Source organism: Acomys minous, assembly GCF_964271855.1.
Source record: "Acomys minous genome assembly, chromosome: 4".
NCBI lineage: Eukaryota > Metazoa > Chordata > Mammalia > Rodentia > Muridae > Acomys > Acomys minous.
The window spans coordinates 33,373,523-33,396,436 of NC_140486.1; the positions used below are offsets into that span (position 1 = coordinate 33,373,523).

At 35.8% G+C, this 22,914-nt stretch overlaps 1 protein-coding gene across 2 annotated transcripts in view; it reads right to left on the bottom strand.

Moving 5' to 3' along the window:
• CSNK1G3 (casein kinase 1 gamma 3) overlaps positions 1-22,914 on the bottom strand; it is a 169,605-nt gene that overhangs the window by 118,142 nt on the left and 28,549 nt on the right. For both annotated transcript variants that reach the window (XM_084780854.1, XM_084780853.1), the window contains exons 3-6: positions 15,894-15,934; positions 12,094-12,163; positions 8,932-9,080; positions 6,952-7,186 (exon numbers count right to left, since the gene is read on the bottom strand). In XM_084780854.1, coding sequence (XP_084636980.1) covers positions 6,952-7,186; positions 8,932-9,080; positions 12,094-12,163; positions 15,894-15,934 — 495 coding nt within the window. The remainder of the gene's footprint in view (positions 1-6,951; positions 7,187-8,931; positions 9,081-12,093; positions 12,164-15,893; positions 15,935-22,914) is intronic.

Sequence of the window (22,914 nt, forward strand, 5' to 3'; positions counted from 1 at the left end):
GCAAAAAGAGAGAGAGAATGCCATTTAATTATGGAAATGTACTCAGGGGGCCAGCAAGACAGCCCAATGGAGCAGCCCTGGTGACTGAGCTCAACGGAACAATCCTGGTGACTCTAGCACCTACATAAAAGGATGAGAAAGACCTCCATAAAGATGTCCTCTGTCCTCCACATGAGCACCATGACATGTGCAACCCCCCCCCACACATGCATAAAATAGTAAGCATAAAAATTTTTTAAAGATCTATTTTCTGCAATGTAGAAAATTTTAAGTAAACTGAAAGATATTCAAACTAGTGAGTTTATCAAGGTTTCAGAATACAAGATCTATATGTAAATCAAACATATTTCTATACTAGCAATGAGCAATCAGAAATTAAATTTAAAAACCAACATCTTTAAACAGTATCAAAATGCAGAAAATACACAAAGACAATTTTACCAATACATGAGTGTGAGTGTGTGTGTATATGTGTGCGGATACGTATGTGTAAATATAAGTAAAATAGCATGGGATTATAAAGACCTGAAAGACCTGACTCCCTCAAGTTGTCCTCTGGCCTTCCAAATGCAGGCAGTAGTGTGAGCATTTCAACCTCAAAACCCCCAAAAAGATAAATATATGATACACATATATACAATATATATACATATATATGTATGTGTGTATGTGTGTGTATATGTGTGTGTGTGTGTGTGTGTATAATTTTAGCCTTACAATAGCATTCTTGTTAAGGAAAGAACAGCAGAAAAAGCTATTTCTACTCTATCAGAGAGCATTTTAGCTACCACACTGTCAACAAAAAACGATCATAACCTGATCTCATCTGTATCACTCCAAAGGACAGTATTAGATTCATAATCTACAAGGCATTATAAATTCAAGCCATAAATAGACACTAGTAAAGTAAGCCTACTAACTAAAATTCAATCCAAAACCCCTTTTACCTTCATAATTGCTTTCTTTGTGTTCTTTTACCAACTGATACCTGGAAATAAATGTTACTAAGTGGGAAGTAATATAAGTCACAAGAAAGCTTTCTCTTTGAAATAGAGTAACTAAGGAACACACTTAGTCTGTAGGAGTTCTGTTACATGAAAAAAGATCTCTCACAGGTTATCAGGCCCCTATTAAGACCTGTTGACATTTTTCCTAAAGCATTTAACTCAATAGGTCTGTTTGAAAATGGGCATTTCCCTCAAAGTCATGATTAGGTAACTTTTAAAGAAATAGAAGTGGAGATTTAAGTACAGTTAGAAATTATTTAAATAAATTCAAAGCAATTTAAGTTATATAGTTAAAACTTTTACCCATTAGAAATATATGTTACATAAACACAACAAATTTTAAGAGCCTCAGATATATCCATGTGCCATATATCAGATATTTCAAAGTTATAACTTCACTAAAAGTAGAAATTGTTATCTCAAATCTGGAGTGTAGGTTCAAACAGGTTAAGTACTTAACAGGGCAGCAATTCTACACACCTTTGTACACTCTGCCCATCTGGAAAACGACCTATCAATAAGATCAAGTTTACCTCAAACTTTCTGCAATGCTTTTCTATTAAAAATCCACTATTGCCATTCTCTATTTAGTTTTGATAGTGTTATTCAATTATCTGGAATTGCCATATCAAATAAGTTTAATTTTGGCCAGAAAAACATTCTTTTTTTTTTCATGAACTCAAATTTATCTCTTTCAACACATTATACAAAGCAGGAAACTTTCTATTATATATGTATATATTATAAAAAATAAACTGATTACTACATTTCTTACCAAAAAACAACAAGGACAAAACACAAGTGGAGACTGGTAAGAGAACTCAAAGACTAAAAACTCCCCAAAATAATATAAATTATTCTCTGTAAATAAATATTTTTAAAAACTACTATATAGAAGTAAAGGTTATATTTAGAGGCTGGAGAGATGGATCAATGGTTAAGAGAGCTTGCTGTTCTCCTAAATGACCTAGCACCACATTAGGTAACTCACAACCACCTGTAATTTCAGCTCCCAAAACCTCTTCTGGCCCCACAAACAACTTACTCATATGTAGATACTCCTATATAAATACACATACATATATATAATTAAAAATAAAGTTAAACCTTTTTAGATGGTTTTATTTAATATTTCCTTATAAAATGTTTTAGTAGTTTTCTCAACTCCATAATATCCCAAAATACATTTGCCACAAAATTCACTGAGCTCATACTTTTTCAAATTACATAATAAAGATGAGTTTTAGTGTCTTTCCAATGACAATACAGGGGCAAAGCATGCTTGTAATCCCAGCACTCAGAAGGCTAAGGCAGGAGAATGCTTAATTCAAGCCCAGCTTTATAAATACAACTGAGCTCCAAGCCATCCTGGGCTACTAGGTGAATTCCACACCACACTGGCTACATAGAAAGACTGCTTCAACACAAAAGAAACAATAATTAGGTAGACCAATGCGCAGTTAACAGCTCTCTCATCTAGACGTAAACCAACACTATCACAAATATCTAAAACATGGAGATTTCTGAGAAAGAACCCAGTGCATAATCACTTAAATATTCAAATTCTTTATTAAAATTCCTCTGAATTTAGATATAATTTAGTAAGTTTGGCTTCCAAGTTAATAGAAAAAAATCAAAATAAGGGAAAAGCCAGGTGCTGCCACAAGGAACCACATACATAGAACATGGCATAGAACATAGAAAGACAAAATAAAGTTGATAAACAAAAATTTTAAACCTCTAAAATATAAAAAGAATCTATTTTCTCTAAGCTTATTAATGTGCATGTGTGGGTATGCGCACCCACGCACGCGTGTGTGTGTGTGTGTGTGTGTGTGTGCGCGAGAGAGAGAGAGAGAGAGAGAGCAAGAGAGAGAGAGAGAGAGATTGAAACAGAGGAACAGAGAGAGAGAGAGAGAGAGAGAGAGAGAGAGAACGCTTAACTTCAATAAAAAAAAAAAGATAAAAATGGCAGAAAAATGGTTCAAGGATTAAAAAATGAGCCACAAAGGCACTGGCAATAGTTTAAAAAAAAAAAACATTCAAAAGCAGACATCTAATTAGAGCTGACATAAAACAATTCAGCATAAAAATACAAGCAGCAGCAGGTGGTAGTTTCATTATGTGGACAGTGGAAATCCCTACCTGTCACTTAGTTTATGAAGATTTCCCTTTGGACAGTAATATAAGCAAAAATATAACCAAACCACTACATTTGTCTTCTGAGTATAAATGACCTTATATCATGTTAAGATTGGTAGATATTATAAAAATAAAAATGAAAAGCTATGCAATGTGATTTTTACACTATTCATCTATAATATACTGGAAACATCTTTTAGTGATTAAATTGGATGGTCTGTTCAGTTTATATAATGGTGCAGTAACCAATTCTCAAATTTGAATTTTCATGTAAATAAAGAAGTGCAAATAAATGAATGAAGTAATTACTGATGCCTTAAAAGTAATCACCAAAGAACTGAATATACAGTTTACCAATTGCCTGCCTAGCAAAAACAAGGCCCTGGGTTTGATCCTCTAGCATTGGAAAAAATAAAAAAAGACAGAAGGAAAGAACAGGTTGGAAAAGAAAGAAAGAAGAAGGGATAAGGAAGGAAGGAGGGAAGGAAGGAAGGAAGAGGGATTGTTAAGAACCAGGTAAAACTGTGTCAGCTTCAGTCAGAGTCATATAAAGTAAAAATCATACTTTCTCTGTTCTTCTTTCTTTTTTATGAGTTCCCCCATTCTTCACCATGTCATGTAATTTAATAACAAACATGAGATAGCCAGGTCCACCGTAACACAAACTGACAGAACGTACGAATGCACCCAAACACATACCACTTTTATTATTTCACATTAGGACTTCATGTAGTCTGTCAAACAAACACTCCCTCTGTCAATATTATCCATCTGTATTAGACTTGATAAGTAGGTCTTTGAAAAGTAAATCTTATAGCTTTTGTTGTTTGTAGATTGCTATAACAGTTAAATGCCACTTCCCAAGCTCTGAAGGCCTTTCTCAACAATGATAAATAACTCACTCAGCCTTTTCTACAAATAGAAAGCTGTTACGTATACCATTGTTCAGACAAAAAAACATTAGCCCATAAGGAAGCTGTGACCTCATGTCTTACAAAAAAAAAATAGTTGTGAAATTTTGTTAGTTATTTTGAAATAGTTTCTAACAACTCCCATGAAATGAAAATTTCTCACAGACAATGCACATGCAATATGGGTGTGGCTGGCTTTAAAAGAAGACACCATCTACTCAACTGTGTTTTAAATCTGTCAGGAGAGTTTACTATGGAAAGGATTCACCAAAAAATATTATCTGAATAAAACTTGTCTTTTCATTTTATGTCTGAAACTGTACTTAAAGGCAGATCACATTTTTTCACAGATTTCAGATGTGTAATAGAGAAAGCGCCATGAGCCTGGTATCAGGCCAGCTGTCAGCAACAATACCAAGGGCCGCCTCACTCTCACTGAGCAGCAGAGGCGAGACAAACAATGCAGAGAGCTGTTGGAGAGCAGAGGCCCAGAAGCTAGCAGTTGGATTAGGCAGCTCTTGGGGACCTGTGCATATCTGATGTTATACTCTAAGGCTCTAAGCAATGATGACCAACATGCGATTGTTTTACATTCCTGGCTATTACTCCTTGTGATTAAGATGCTAGAAACAGAATCTAAAAGCAGGAAATCAATATAATATAAGCACAAAGCATGGTGTAAGAAAAACTTGCTGCAAACACACTGTAAAAAGGATTTCTAAAAGAAAGACAAACAATTCAGTGTGAATGAATAACATGAATGAAACCTCATCCCCTATCTCTCCTCAAATAAAAACAAAAACAAAAAACAAGAAAGATAATAATTCTAGGTAAATCACAGATATAAGAAACCAAAAATCATAAGGCTTCTAGAAGAAACATAAAATAGATGGAGCTGCAAGTTATATGATGTGGATATTTGTTGATACATTATATACCTAAAAAGTTATTCCTTATGCCAACATAATTTTTGTTTCACAAAAATGTCATTTAGCAACTCTATTTTCTAAGTAGCCTAGTTTTCAGAAACTGAGTACATAAGTAGTGATGGCAGACTTCTCAGTGTTAGCACAGGAAGACAAAAAGGTAAACAAACAGAGGTAGGGGAGTACTACTTTGTAGTAAAGAGAGTGAAAACTCATTAAGTATCAGTATAACCTTGAAGCTTTACTAAGAATGTATTGGGGTGTGTGTGTACATATGCACACATGTATAGGCTACTTCTGTGTGTGTGAATACATAAACTTAACACATTTTCCAGACCCTGGTGATAATACTAAAGCATACCCAGGGGCCTTCATTATCAAGTAAAGGGACCCGGGATATCTTATAGGCATGACTGGCTACACACCTGGAATAGAGAAACTACAGAACCAGAAAGTGCTATGAACATTGTCAGGAGGAGGAGCCAGCTTTGAAGGAGCAACCAGTGGCCAAATGTGAGACCCTCGGGCATCAAAATAAGCAATAGTAGCAATGTATTTATTGAATAATTCAATAAATAAAAGCTTACTGTCTACACAGATATGTCAATAATTGGGTAAAAAACAAAGGTTGTGATATTAGCATATCAGAGAGAGAATAATCAATAGTTGTTAAATCTACTAGGTAAAAATTTATTAAAGAGCCTTTCCAAAGCCGGGCGTGGTGGCGCACACCTTTAATCCCAGCACTCGGGAGCAGAGGCGGGTGGATCGTTCTGAGTTCGAGGCCAGCCTGGACTACAAAGTGAGTCCAGGACAGCCAAGGCTACACAGAGAAACCCTGTCTCAAAAAACCAAATAAATAAATAAATAAATAAATAAATAAAGAGCCTTTCCTGGTGACAAATGCCTGCAATCTCAGAGTGTGAGAGGCCAAGCAAAGAGGATTTCAAGCTCAAGGGCAGTCTAAGCTATGAAGCTAGATCTTATCTCAAATTTAAAGAATAATATGCTTACATAATTTCAAAGATCTACCTTCATCATACGTTTTAGTTACCAAGGGAACATACACTTTCCTGGAGAAACTCAGCAGACATCCTCTAAGTAAGCAACTAGATCCAGCTGAACTAGTTACACCAACTGACTCCTGACACAAGACTGCTTTGCTTTTTCATGACGTCATTAAACATGCATACCAATATCTAATCATGAAAAAAAATATAAGACCCAAACCGAGAACATTCTAAAAGAAATGCTTCTGCTCCTAAAAATTACTAAGATTAAGACCTAAGGAGAGGAAGTGGTCCTGGTTAGGAAAAGAAAGAAAGAAAGAAAGAAAGAAAGAAAGAAAGAAAGAAAGAAAGAAAGAAAGAAAGAAAGAAAAAAAGAAAGAAAAAGACTAAAGCTATGCAACAAATAATACACTGTCCCAATTAGATCCTGAACCAAAACAAAAAAATAACAACCCTTAAAATGTTTAATGGTTGATTTTTTTTTTACTCTTTATACACACAGAAAATATATTTTTAAAGTTAATAACTTTTCCAAAGTTGTACTGCTAGGAAAACCACTCTAGCCAGCATTAGAAGCCAGCTCTGCCTGCCTTTATACTCAGTCAGATTGCTAGTAACTGGCTTGCTGTATAAGAGAGCTACAATCTCAATTACAAATATTCACATGCACTGAATTCAGTTAGGGTATCACCTCATATTACTTAATAGAAATACTCAAATGGATCCCTCAATTGTATCAAGATCGGGCATTCCAAGTTAACATAGGACTATGCAGGATCTTACTTTCACAGTATTATCATAATGCAAATGAAAGGAAACTGTAGGTATATGGTGAATGAATGTTACAATATATGCCATTTTAATTTGCAAACACTGAATCACAGTAGCAACCAAACTTACACTGTTGACACAGCCACAGAATCCAAGCATCCACACTTATAACACGTTCACATACCTTTGCCTAGATGTGTGTTTATGCTCATGTATCTGGCTGTTCCTGTAAGGCTTTTGTGTTCTCTGTATGGTATATGTTTCTTTGTCTCTGGATCAATATATTCCTTTGCCAAACCAAAATCTATGATATGAATGACTTGCTGGGCTTTGTTTCCCGGCCGTCCTATCAAGAAGTTCTCCGGCTTCACGTCTCTGTATATCAAGTTCTTAGAGTGAACATACTCCATGCGAGAAATCTTAGTGGGGAAAAAAGATTTTTATTTCACATTTTCTCTAGGAAACAAAATCATGATAAAACCAAGATAGAACTTTCACAATAAAAAGAACATAATAAAGGCAACAATTAGAAATTGTTTTAACCCTTTAAAGTTAACATGATGTCAGTCAATCTTTAGTTCCTCAAAGAACATACACTCATTTATGACTTAAAATGTTTTTCTTTGCTGTTACAGCCACAGATAAATGAAAGTGTCTGAATTTTAGGAATGCATTTCTCATCACCATTTTCTGAGGACACTAGATTATAAAGATGAAAAACTTTAAAGGATTAAAAATAAAAAGCTCAAGCTCAAAATTAAAGAAATACTCATAAAGTTAGCATTATTCTTCCTCAGTTCATCAATAAAGCATTTTCCAAAAAAGAAACTTGAGGATGTAATTTTACCTGTTTAAAAAATTAGCATCAAAAACTTAACATCATTCAATATTTTTTTCCAGAATGGATCTCCCTCCACCTCTAGGTATTAAGCACTTTACAATCTTGAAAATGGAAAATTTTAAATTCCAACTATAGTAATAACACAGTATAATTATATTGACCATTTTTCAGATTCTCAAATAATGTTTACCATACAAAATAACTAAGCAGAACATTAGATATAAGGTAACTGTTGCATTTGTGACAATCCTGGTTTAAAATGCTATGGCAACATTGGCCATTTTAGTCTGTTTATTAACAAACTGTGCCTCACAGACCCATGTCTTAATTAACAATATCTCATGAGCATTTTCAAGGTCACAAAAAATGTTAATACAGTTTTTAATAGTTGTATATTATTTTATAATAATTCATATCTATCAAATTTACCCTATCAGCTCTACACCATGGGGGTTCTTTCACATTACTTTACAATTTTATCTGCCCCTGTACATAGGACTGTAAGTAATCTAAATATTCCAATATAAACCCGTAGAAGTAGAATTAATGACTAAGTGAATAAAACCAATTTCAGACTTCTGCAGCATACTTTTATTGGCATTTATGACAAAGCTGTCTAAAAATCATCTCAATTGTTTTCTCATAGGTTCCCTGAAATTAAAATACTGATGTATACCTCTCATAAGTTTATTTATTCTTTTATTAGGTCACTAAAGTCAACTTCCAAGATTAAGAACTTGGTTTCTGAGGTTTCAAAGTTCTCATTTTATACACGAAAAGAGTATTAGAAGAACCTTAACCCCTTGAAGTGAGCAGTCTGTCCTTACAGCAATTAAATTATTAATTTAACTACAATTAAATTGAACTTTACTTGGTAATTTTATATTCTATGCATACTAGACAGACAATATAAAAAGGGAAAGCAATTTCTATTATATTGTTCAAATGTTTCACATGAAAAGGTCAAAAAACTTTTGAAATTTTTAACTTAACTTTAACTTTAACGGGAAGATACAAGGGATGGGATAACAACTGAGATGTAATCTGAATAAATTAATTAAACAATAAAAAAAATTATGAAAACCAAGAAAGATGGTGGACACCAGTAAAACCAGCAGTCAGGAGGAGAGGCAGGAGGATCAGCACTTTAAGACCTGCATACACTACATAGTGACATGAGACATTGTCTCAAAAAATCTAAGATATACAGAGACTGAGGAATGGACAAGAGAGGGAAGGAAGGGGAAGAGATGAAGGGAGGGAACTTGTCACCAAAGAACTATGTAGTTTTTCAAGCAACTTCCCACGCCCTGCTTCACTTACCAGTTGTATAGCTATCATGAGAACTGTTTTAAGAGAAAATGTTCTATCACAGAGGTCAAACAAATCTTCCAAACTAGGTCCCAGCAGTTCCAGCACCATAGCGTTGTATTTACCACAAGGGCCAAAATAGTAAACTTGAGGTATACCATCTAGGGGGCAAAAAGTTAATAATGTTATCATTTTAAATATTAAGCCTTTTCCTAGAAAATCAATACACAATATTTTAATTTTTCTAGTTTTAAGCACTTTAACAGTAAGTTTATATTTTCCAGAAATACACTAACACTTCAAATGTTCACACAGTAGCCCAGTTACAAACATGTACAAACGTGTACATCATATAAAGACTATCTTATTATCTCTCTATAACTTCATCTACTAAGCTTTAGTCTTATACTTCTATAAACTATTTTGGGTTTCAGACCTGGGACAAGTGGCTGATGTGCTTATTTAACATACCAAAGCAGACCTGGTCTCTTGGCCTCCAGGTTGTCCCAGCTCCCCTCAGACCCTACACAGTACAGAGTATGGCCGGCATACCGGCCTGCTACCCTGAACGCTCTTCACTATCAAACTGTGTGTGTGTGTGTGTGTGTGTGTGTGTGTGTGCGCGCGCGCGCGCGTGTATCATCCAGACATTCTGGTGTGTGTTCTCTCGTTCTCTCCCTCCCGCCCCGCCCCTCTCTCTCCCCTCCTCTCCTCTTCCTCCTCCTACATGTACTTTCTTCTTCTGCCCCATCCCACCCCACTTTTATGTCTCCATCTGCATGACCACTTCCCTAACCTCCTCCTGTGAGATCAGTGAACCTGCCTGAGAGCTGCCCACAAATAAACCTGCCAGACTATAAAATAAACCCATCAGACTATAGAAAGGCTTAGACAACAGAAAAAATCCTGCCCTGATTTAATAGTAAGTTTTCCTGGACACATGCTATCATGATGAACTGAAGACATGAGCAGCTCGCTGATTTCTATTGAACTGGAAATTTATTTATATTGAAATGTATTTATTTATATTGAAATGTAAAGTTCAATTTGATTTTTTAAATGTTTGTATTATTATTTTAATTGACAATTTTGGAACTTTTTATTATTTATTTGAAATTTTGTTATAGGATACATCAGTTGGTCCAATCCATAACACAAGATCTCTGAGATCATCAAAAACCTTCAAGACATAAAAGGACCCTCAACTTCAAGTATCTGGAATATGCCACCCAACAGTTTTGGTACTAAAAAGGACCCTTAGCCCAAAATGTCAGAGATGTGCCTCCTTAAGAAACTTGGTACTGTAAATCCTGTAAGTACAGCACAATGTGTGAGAGAAGAGAGAAAGATTTTCTTAAATTTCTTCTTCTTGTTGTCTTATGAGGTCTCATGTGTTGTACAAGATGAGTTCAAACTTAACAGACTTCTGAGTGGTAGGATCATAGCCATGTGTTGATATACTTGAATAATTTCTTAAGTTTGTTAAAACATGATTCTGAAAAGCATGATCAGGAAGCTATTAAAAAGATGAATTCTGGATATCAATGATGTTTATAGGACTTAGACAATAACTAAAATTCTTCTCAAAAACTATAATTAAAATGTCCGGGCTGGAGAGATGGCTCAGAGGTTAAGGGCAGTGACTGCTCTTCCAGAGGTCCTGAGTTCAATTCCCAGCAACCACATGGTGCCTCACAACCATCTATAATGTGATCTGATGCCCTCGTCTAGCCTGCAGATATACATGCAGACAGAGCACTGTATACATAATAATAAATAAATAAAATTTAATAAAAAAATAAAATAAAATAAAATGTCCATACATTATAAAATCTTTCACATTCATTTCACAACAGAGCTAAATCATTTTTAAAGGATGGTATAATAGAAGTGTCGATAACCAGGAGGAAATGTTGGGGTGGTCGTTCTGTGCACTGTATTATACAGATGCTGATTTCTATAACAACAGAGAGCTGAGTACAGGCTGCACCTCGGTATTGTTATTCTTTGACTGTATCACATTGTGTAAACACCCCCACCAACACCTCTGATTTGTTTAATGAAGAGCTGAATAGCAAAGGCAGTACAGGGAGGCAGGACTTCTGGCAGAGACAGCAACTCTAGAAAAGAATCACAGACGAAAAGATTCACCAGCCAGATGTGGAGGAAGAAACAGGGTGCCAGGACTAAGAGCTCCCTGGAAAGGTAACAAGCCATGTAGATTAACATAAATGGGATAACTGAAGAGCTAGTTAGGGAACAAGCTTAAACTAAGACCAAGCTTTTATAAATTAATAAAAAGTCTCCATGTCAATATTTGGTAGCTGGTGGTTATAATTAGCCCCAAACATTTATATGGAAACATGTAAAAAATAGATACGTCCTAACTTTTTCACAAGGCACAGATCAAGAAGGCAGAGGGGGCAGCACGAAAAAGTAAGGGAGGTTTTTCTAACTTCTTAAAAGACAATGCTATGAAGTTATAATTTTAGTAACAGCCACTGTTGCTATCACCAAAATATTGTTTAGATATGCATAATTCAAAGAACTGCAAAAAGCCAAATCACTCACTTGAAAGGCAATGTTTCCCATATGAATACTGGAAATATTTCAAGTTATAGATTAATAATGTGATAAGCATAGAAACCTCTCTTCTAGAGAGGAGCCAACTGGTGGCAAGAAATGCACTGCAAAGCAGCTACATTTAGCTGGGGCATCACTAGTGCATTCACTGGGAAACACTGCATTCCATGTACAAGAATTCAGATGTGAAAATAATAGCCTCATACAAGTAATGGTAAGCTTAAGACAACTAGAAAATGGCCAGTAGAAAAAATATGCTCAACAATATTAAACAGGATATGAATAAATGCCTTAATCAAGACCATGAAAACACTAATAATTCTCCAAAGGAAAAGATACAGACTAACAGACTGTATTTAAAGACAGGATCCATTTTTCTGCTGCCTCCAAAAAAGACACCTTAACATCAAGAATAGACATTACCTCAGGGTAAAAAAGTACTCTCAACAACTGAGGCATCTTTTCAGGTCCAGTTAAAAAAAAAATTAAAGAAATGACTCTGTCACAAGTTTTTAATATTTTTCTTGAAACTAAAGAATTACTGCTATGCTAATCTGTGTTACTACAAAATTTAAAATTCATATAACTTACCTCCAGATCCTAACTGTTTATAGAATCTGTATTCCAAATGTAGCTGTGGTGCTCTGGATTTCATGGGCTCCTAGGCAAACAAATGAATAAACAAAAGACATTTCACTTCTAAGACAATCACTAGGTTATAAATTCAAATGTTTCAAACTATAGTATTAATTCATATACACTATAATATAGTCTACTAGATATCCCTATGTCTCTAGATCCATATAAAAGTCAACATTGTAACATCTGCAAATACATATAAGTATTTGGCCAGAATACTATCAGAAAAACAAACAGAATTTTTAAAAAGTAATTAAATTAAAAACATAGTTTTCTGCAACAAAAGATAAACACAACGAAAGAACAGAGACTAACGGAAGTAAAAGTTAACACAAAACCTATGCAGATGCGCAGTGGGGGTAAGAAGAAACTGTACATCACTAGAGATCTGGACAATATGTGGAGAAGCCCTGATAGACACTGGATGAGAGGTCAGTGATGATCACAAGCAAAACCCAGATTCAAATTTGAGAAGCCCAAATACATACACACACACACACACACACACACACACACACACACACACACACACACCTCACTGGAAATTTAGAGTCGTAAGGATTATTTATAGAAAACACTAAGCTTAAATTTTGAGGGGCAATATAGAGCAGTTAAAAACGGAGATTGAAACCAAATTACACTAGTTTAAACCCTCAATTTCCCACTTCACTAGCTATGTGACATTGCAAAGTTAACTAATCTTCCCATATATTGCAGTTCCTCATCTGTGTAATAGACTAAAACCTTTTGTTTCCTCCTTCTCTCAATATAGGCACGCATGTGTCTATGTATATGTGACTGTAATATAAAACTTAATATATAAAGTAATTAAAGTGGTGTCTTCAACATAGCATATTATTCATAAATTTTTGTTAACCATCTAAAAATACACGATCTTAAGATGTGAAACACTATCCCTTACACTGAAGTTAAACATATATCTACGTTGCCTGACGTCCTCCAGGCAAAAAAAAAAAAAAAGGGGGGGGGGCGGGAGGAGTAGTCCTGTCTTAGTCTAGTAATTTCAGCTGGACTCCAGTGCTTCACCAGCAATAGCGATGTTACTGTACTACCATGTAGCTACAGTCATATCACCAAAGGATGACATTTTCAGCAATCGCGGTTATTATGTGAGTAGAAACACTGAGACAAGACACCCATTCGAAGTAGGGTAGTAGTAGACAAATACGAACATCTTGTAAGCTGCGACAAAACCGCAAGTAGCTACTGAGACCTGCTCTCAAAGTTTAAAACAGTGCCTTTATTTCACCAAAATACAGAAATAAGGTATGTCTAAATATATAAACATAATATTTTTAATTTTTTTAATTTTTGTTTTTGTTTTTTGTTTCTTTTGAGACAGGTTTCCCTGTGAAGCCTTGGCTGTCCTGGACTAACTTTGTAGACCAGGCTGATCTCCAACTCACAGAGCTCTGCCTGCCTCTGCCTCTCTGAGTGCTGGGATTAAATCACCACTGGCTCAAACACAGTATTTCCAAGTAATATCTTTATGGGTGGTTCTAAATAAAATTATACCTCACCTACTGCACTCAGATGCAATAAACACAACAAACCAACACATGGAAAAGTTATTAAGGACCAAAATGTAAACATTTCTGACCTTCAAATAAAATAAGGATAATATGGCTATGGGCAATATTTACCTCAAAATACAAAAGTAAAAATTACCCGAAGTTATATGTAATAGTAACTTTTATATGTAATGCTGATCACTGCACTTAAAAAGAAAAAGAAAAACAGGCTGAATGTGGAGGTACACACCTGTAACCCTAGCACTTCAAAAGTGGCAGCAAGAGGATCCAGAATTCAAGGTCATTTGCAGCAGCATAGCAAACTCTAGGCCAGCCTGGGCTATAAGAAACCCTACCTAAAAAGCCAGTCAGATTAAAGGAAGGGTGCCCTGTCCCACTTCTCCCCATAAAAGGGCAGAAAAGAAAAATATACAAATAAACTAAATAAAAATGCTATGAGTAATGAAAAAGAGGCTGGAAGATGGCATGATCTGTATCTACTAAGGCACCAGAGGTAGGGACAGGACAAACAAGTTCTAAATCTGAAAATAACAGGACTTAGGGGCCACACCTGATGAATTATATGGCTAGGAAGCAGCCAACCTGGCAGTGGTTGCTGTCTCACACAGGACACACCCTCTGCTTCACCACTAGCACGGAGCACCACCCATTTCTACCCTGGCACACCACCTCCAACCCAGACAATGGCATACAATGGGCTAGAACATGGGTAAAAAGAACAATTCTGAACAAAATCAGAATGCCCGTTCAGATACTGTACACTTCCTGTATGCTGAGTCCCTCTGCTATGACTCTTAGATACTAACTTCCCTTGCCTGCTTTAAATTAGCTTTCTAAGATGCCTTTTGAAATTATTCAATGTAGTGATTCTCAACAGGTCAAAGTGCTGAGAATAAATGACTACTGAGTGTTCAGCCATAAATGGGACATCTATTTCAATCCCCCCATATTTCCCTCCATCTCTGCAATCTCAAGGAATATGCCCTTCTTGAAGAAGGGACAGAAAGATTTTAGAGTCAGAGGAGGGCAAGGAATGCTATAAAACACTGCCTTCTGGGCCGGACACGGCAACTATGCACAGACTCAGAACAGCTAAGGCTACCCACACAAGCCCTAGCCCATCAACAGCTCAGCACGGATGAAGGGGAAGGATAAACGAGGCATTCTCCCTTGCTAATGAGCTACTGACAGTTGATGGCTGCTGAAGAAGGGAAACTGAACTAGTATTTTAAAAAATAAAACAATATACTAATTTGAGCACTTAAAAATCTTAATATTAAAAAATCTTATCAGAAAGTAGAAATTGGTTTCTCAGTTTTGACATCTCTAAAAGCTTGATTATATTAACTGACTCTCACTACTGATTACCACAAATCCAATTAAAAACAACTGATAATTTTGACATTACTTAGCAGGCTTCATAGTATAAAGCCAAAGACTAAACCTTGAAACCAGGGACAACTCATCTGGAAAATGCTAGAGTCAGTCCTATGTATCTCTGTGGTGCCACAGCCTGACTGCCTGTCTTCATTTCAGGGAAAGGAAGGGAAATGGACTTATATTCACAAATGTACTTTAAGCTGTAGGGACTTTCCACTACAGTTCAAAGGCTTTCTTTCTTTCTTCTTCTTCTTCTTCTTTTTTTTTTTTTTTTAAGTTCCTCCCATTGCCTCTTCCTCTAATAGTCTGACTCATATCACCCTAATGACACAGGTCACACTGTCAGACAAGGGTAACAAGGGTGAGGAAAATGAGGACACCAAGCCAGCCTGGTCAAGCATCCACCAGCTTTACCAAATGTATAAAACACCAATAGAAAAAACTTTATTTAAAAGATCATTGGAAGTGTGTGTTCCAATATGGTCCTGAATGCTAAAAAACATATTTATTTTGTCTACATGCTTGAATCTGAAAGAGAAATTTTGCTTTTATCCATTTTAAAATACCTTTATACATTAAAAATACTGCCAAATTATGAACTTTTACTTCCAAAGTTTTTATGAGAGAAAGCATTGATTGACACTCTGCACAATATCACATGCTTCAGAGACATGATGGTATTGGGGCTATTGTAACAAAAGGCTAGTCATGCAAGCATTCTTCCTCTTGAATGGACACCCAAGTTATAAATGTAAAGATGACAAACTAATAAGCCAATAATTAAAAGAAAGAATTGTAGAATAATCAGTATGAACTTACCAGTTTAATTGCCACATATTCATTTGTGTATAAATTTTTCCCTTGAAAAAGGAAGAAATAAGTCAGATTCTGCTAATACTTTTAAATTTAACTTATATAACTTTTGACTGTTTAAAACAAAAAAAGTACATAAGACATTTAAATAAAGCAAAAGCTTTTACTTCCAACTTGTAAAAAGAAATTGCTAAATTTACTATCAACTCAATACTAAGTTACTAATTATAACTTACTTTGTTATAATACCATATGCAACTTAAAGAGTAATCAACATTCAAGTAAACAGTGGCTACACTTGAAGCCAGAACACCTGTACTAAAAAACGACATAAAACTCCTCACCCGTCCACTGTTCCCTTTTAAATCATTACAGAATACAGTCTTATTAGGCCACATATTTAATCTGATGTATGTAACAGACATATAAAAACTCTGGGCTGTGTTTAAAATAAAAGTAAGTAAAAAACTATTAAAGCTGGGAAATGGTGGCACATGCCTTTAACCCCACCACTCGGGAGGTAGAGGGAGGAAAACCGAGGCCAGCCTCCTCTACAGAGCTATTTCCAGGACAGCCAAGGATACACAGAGATATGTTGGCTCAAAAACCAAAAAGAAAAAAGAAATGAAAAGAAAGAAAGAGAGAAAGAAAGCTAATAAAAAAGAAAACTCATTAACTTCTTTGAGAAAAGAGTTATTAATATCTCAACTTACAACCAAATTAATTATAATTATTTAAAGTTAAATATAAGAAATGAAACAAAAAAAACCTATCATGTCAATATATGAAGACCACTGTAGGCATAAGAAAACATGCACAGAGAGTTTTATACATATATGGCCACATGAAATACTTTAAAATTCTAAATACTGAAAATAATGTTGAATATAAAGGCCTGTAAATGACAGATAAGAACACAGGTTTAACGTCACTAACATGCAAAGAGCTTAAATAAACTACAATTATCTTTCTGTTGGCTTTAAGCCAAGAAAATTCCAATGGTTAGAATCTGCAGCCCCAGGAAAATACTATGGAAAATGACAGCTAATAAAGAAAGAAGGACAATTTTAGATATAAATTAATATGTATCCTTACAAGCACATCAAAAAGAGTGAAATAAAAATGGCACATTATTTCTGAATTTCTATTTTAAATTAGCATAAGTGACTATTCTACTTAAAAATCAAATGGCTTATTTTTAAGCCAAGAAAGTGGCACTGGTTACAATGACTACTAAAAACAAAATGGGCAGTTTATCAATTTTCACGCATGGCACTTCTCTGTACAGCACTCTTTCATCTTTCATACAGCTCCTAACTTCAGCCTCAGATGTCCTGGCATTTCTATAGAGAAGAGTAGTAAAAGGGGGGAAACATTAGTAGTAATGCTGGGTAGCATAGATCTCATGAACTCAACATATTTGAAAGATTTAACTCAATAGAAATACTAAGTGTTACAAATTAAGTTCTATTCTGAAATTCATTAAGCAAACCTATATAGTTCTCAAAGTTTAGACAATATTTTATATGTTTAAGCAACTAGTTTAACATTTAGAAATGTTTTCATGCACATTTTTGAACCCATCACATATGAGAATCTAGGTGTCTTCTATGAAACATAAATGAAAAGTGCTTCTAACAATGAGGAACCTGATTTTAAGGGTCTAGCATCTAATTCCTAACTAAGTTTAAAGATGAAAAATACATATTTCCTCCCAGAGCACTATAATCTCTCATAACTATCTTTATATAATTTTTACTCTGAACTAAATACAGAAAAATTCAAAAGATGAGTAGTTAAAAATATAAATCCCACAGAACCAAAACATACCAACATTTTTGTAGGCGTTCATATAGTCTAATCTTTTATGTCACAGCAAACAAACAACAAAAGAAAGTTGAACCCTAAAGACCATCATCTTTATAAATATTAGACGTCAGGCTGAACTGTGGGGATTCCAGTCATAAATATGAACAAAGATTAAACAACACACAGTCTTGTCACTGCGTACAGCCATAGTCCTTCATTAGATTTTAATCAATATGTGTTCGACACGAAGCCAAATGGTGCACAGTGTGTCTGTCTATATGGTCTGAGTGAGATGAGGAAAATACAGAGATCCCAGTAAGCCTCCAAGAGCACTGGAGCTAGTTCACTGGTATCATCACTATTTCAAATGACATTTCCAGTTTGGTTTTCTCCTGTATTGAACCTGAAGAAGTTTTAAGAACATTGGGAATTGGAGATATTAGGGGAAACTACGGGCTTCAGATGTGACATATATATCTATAGCAGGAACTACCAGCTGTCTACCAATATTAACTCTGCACTTCCCACAACAAAGAATGTTCAAGTTTTAAAATGGTTGTTCAGCTACAAACTACATTTTCCAGGCACTTTCAGCTTAATGTGGTCAAGTGACTAACTTCACACCAGCGGACATGAAGTATGACACTTCCAATTTCCAGGAATAGAATATGTTCCTGATTCTTCTTCCTTCTTCTGTTTGGCTGACTGGAAAGGAGTAACAGCATGTGAGATCACCCTACAGACACTAAATCCACACACTGACAACACAGAGATACCCTGTGTGCACTCCGCGGGTCTGTATTATTTGGAAGAAAAGGAAGTAATTTGATTACAATTACTATATTTGGAAATGTTTAAATTTGTTGTCATAGCATCACTGTCAATTTTTAACTTTTTACGTTGTCAAGGTATGCATGTACCATGGAGTGCATGTAGTGCACAGAGGATAACTCTGAGACATCAGTCTCACTTGTCATCATAGAAGTACCAAGACTTAAACTCGTCAGGGTGGAGACAAGTCCCTCTGTACACTAACTCATCTTGCCGCCCCCACCATTTACTCTTTATTTTTACATTTTCAAGTATTTTAGAATGTTTCTGCAGAAGAAAGACTTAATAACCATAAAAAGGATGAATTTACACAAATCTTGATGTCACAGAGATATAAGGATATGGAATTTTCAGCACTATAAATTTCAAGGACAAGCATCAAAATAAGGAGTTGTGAGCAATACAAGAAGCTATAGAAACTCCTGCGGAAAAGTTAATTATGTCAAAGAGCACAGTATCTTACTTTAGATATGGCAATTCATAAATCAATATATAATACCTTTGTTGTGAGTTTTTGTGGGTTTGTTTGTTTGTGTGTTTATTTTGTTTTTAATGAAAAGTCAATCAAGCACAGGAACAAGAATAGAAATGAAGCTCGGGGAAATAAAGTTTGTTATATTCACCAGTCTGAAGAGATTATACAGAATGTTATAAAGCAGCAGTCCTCAACCTGTAGGTCGTGTGTGACCCCTTTGGGTGTTGAACCACCCTTTCACAGGGCTCAACTAAGACCATCAGAAAACACAAGATATTTACATTATGATTCATAACAGTAGCAATATTATAGCTATGGAGTATCAATGAAAACAGTTTTATCATTGGGGGGGTCACTGCAACATGAGGAACTATATTAAAGGGTCACAGCCTTAGGAAGGTTGAGAAACACGGCCATGGAGAATTGTAGAACCACCTTGTCTGGGCTAGGTACCAGAAGACAAGAGCACAAGAAAAGCTTAAGCAAAGGCCTTTCTTAGCGCTCTGGGCAGAGAAGCAGGGTAAAATAAATCACTTAGGACTGGTGTGTCTCCACAGTTCCTCTAATTGCATGACACAGAACACTGTTCCTGGGTATGCAGGAATATAAAGATAGTAAGGCTGAAGACTGGATAATTCACATACCCAAGCCATACCCCTACCTAAGTCTCTAGTCACTGCTCTTTTTCTAAGAACTGGCTCTTCTCAAACAAAATGGGTTTGTGGGTTTGTGTGTGTGTCTGTGTGTGTGTGTGTGTGTCTGTGTGTCTGTGTGTGTGTGTGTCTGTGTTTTTAAAGATGTCCAAGGAAAGTTCTAGGTATTCCAGAGGACTTAGGTTCAATTCCCAGCACCCAAATGGCAGCTCCCAACCGTTTGTAACTCAGTCCAGGGTATCTGACACTCTCTTCTGGCCTCCATGGGCACTGCACATACATGGTGCAGAGATATGTGTAAATGCAAGACACCTACACAAAATAAAGGGGGAGGGAAGGAAGAAGCCTCATCACTAAAACGCGGTGAGACAGACGGCAAGATAATGTACAATACAAGAACCACGCCAGACACTAGGACTCTCACCTCTCCTCCCCTCCAGAGCACCAAGCCGAGACTGCTAGAGCCAGAAGACTCTCAGGTACTTCACCTTTCAATTTAGCCCAATTCACTCCATAAAGTAATGCCAATACTAACCTTAGCCAGAGAAGCTTCTTTTGCAGTGAGCTGTATTTAATGCCAGTTGGCTGAAGCACTGCAATTAAGTAACTGTTGAATATGACTCCCCTAACCCTCAAGGCTCACAGAATATAAATAAAGGAAGAAAAACAGAAAGAATTTAGGAGCCTAAGAATGAGGGTGAGCTCTATGAATGCTGTCTTCTGGACATGACATGACTACTAACCTCAGGACCTCCCAGCAAACTGAGGCGGGCTTCACAAGACTGAGCCCATCACCATTATAACATGGGTGGGGCGACTCATGAGGCCCCTGTAGATTAGGAACTGCTGGCAGTTGCAAGAGTAAGGGAAAGCATTTCTTTAATGAGATGTATGCACTGGTAAGTTGCCCAGGCAGGCAGTCCTGTTTAAATTTAAACTCAGTAGGGTCATTTTCTAAAAATAAAACATGAAAGTAGGCGGGGAAGTTGTTGGGAATAAGAGCACAGAGGCACTTGGAAAGAAGATCGGGGAGGGGGGAAACTCAGAATACCTTACATATATGCATGAGATTGAGAAGATTTTAAAATATGTTTAAAAACTGTCCAAAGACCATACAAATAAAGATGTTTTAAGTATACAATATAACTCTATTTTTTGGTTATCTATGTCTGAAGTTACTCAGTATATGTCAAAAACAGTTCTAAGGATTCTGAATTGTTTGAACTTGAAATATATCTACCAACAGGTGAAAACAAAAGCTTTACTGACAACACACAAAAGAAAGCCACAAATCAACCTATCAACCTATCATTTTAATTTTAAGTGTTAGTTGGGCATGGTGGCGCATGCTTTTAATCCCAGCACTCTGGAGGCAGAGGCAGTCGGATCGCTGTGAGTTCAAGGCTAGCCTGGTCTACAAAGCGAGTCCAAGACAATCATAGCTACACAGAGAAACCCTGTCTCAAAAAAACCAAAATATAAAATAAAATTTAAGTGTTTAACATCTTCATTAAAATAAAATTTAAATTTAATGTTTTACCCATTTGTTGTTGTTGTTGTCGTTGTTTTAAACCTAGTAATAACCTGGTAGACTAGTCTCTAGCAGTGGACAGCACTGTCTCTCCTTGGGGCAACTAGGCATGGTTGGTAGGGTTATCTTTGAGCTGTATGTAAGGTTATAACAGCCAGGTACTGAAGAAATATGAAGCATTTAATGTGCCCCACAATTATGAGACAACTTTCTACAAAATAACTTTCCAGCCTAAAACTCGGCATCTTTGTGGAAAATAAGCACCCTTGTTGAAAAACACTTACCTATGAAAAGTAAACCTCATATTATTTCTTACTCAAATCTCACACACACACACACACACACACACACACACACACACACACACAATCAATATAGAAAATCAATACTCGGGATGTTGTTATTAATGTGAATTTAGTAAAAATAGGTTAAGGATCCAAAGCAGGCCTGGAGAGATGGCTCAGCAGTAAAGAGCGCTCCTTGTTCTTCCAGAGCACCCGGGTTCAATTCCCAGCATGCATATAGAGCTCACAACCATCTCTAATGCCAGGCCCAGAGGAGCTGACACTGTTTTCTAGTCTCTCCAAGTACTGCAAGTAAGTACGCAAATGGCACTAAAACACACATGCCTGAAAAAACACTCACACACATAAAATAAAAGGTTAATTTAAAAAAATGTTAGAAAGAACCCAAACCAGGAAAAAAAAATGTCTTATAATAACTTTTTCTAAACAGAGAAACTAGAGGGCTTTGAAAAGAAAGTAATGAAATGGCCCCTTATTTCATCTATGAATAAGAAAAATTAAAATAACTAATTTAGCTTTGTATGTTTATATATATGGATATAAGTGTACATATGTAAGGTACTTAAATATCTATAAAACAATGGCACGTATAAATGGAGAGGATATATTTATGTGTTGCATGTGGAAACACTCCCTCTTGGAGAGGGGGAAGGAAGCATGAGGCTTAGGAAGTAAATGATCTTCTAAATCCTAGAGAGCTGAAATTTCACAGGGTAAGTTTATAGAAGCAATAAACAGCTGCTTCAAGAAGAGACTCTCCCACCCACGAGGCCAATAAGGAAGACACTCTCCAACACGCCAAGCCGCCTATAAGTCAGGCAGGGAGCTCCAGAAACAAAACTTTTCCTGAGCTGGCACCCAGCTAGGGTGGGTTCTTCAGAGATCCCTTTGAGTAATCCCACACCTAGACTACTGATATTAACTACAACAAACTACCAAGTTCACTTTTGGTAGAATCATGTCTTTGAAGGAAAAGTCTCATATATTATTATAGTATATTAATTTGACTTTTCAAGATATCCATAGGTAATACATTTTTTTAAATATTTAAGCATCATATGCATATATAAAACATACTTAGAGTCTACATGATCATTTGATGGGTTAAGATTAGAGATACTGAGTAGTTACATTGTGGAACATTCAAGATACAAAGAAAGGAATGCTCCACAACATATAGTATAATTTCAGTATATGGCTCATGAGACATTATGTCTTATAATGTTCTGGTTAAGTTGGCCCACTAGAATTGTTTTGTGTGAATACACACATACACACACACACACACACACACACACACACACACACAGTGTATATTATAAAAATATTTATTTCTAAATTATGTGGAGAACTATAATAAAAACGACCAAACCCTAATTGATACTCTATTAGTCTTTTATATTATATTCATAAATCTATTATT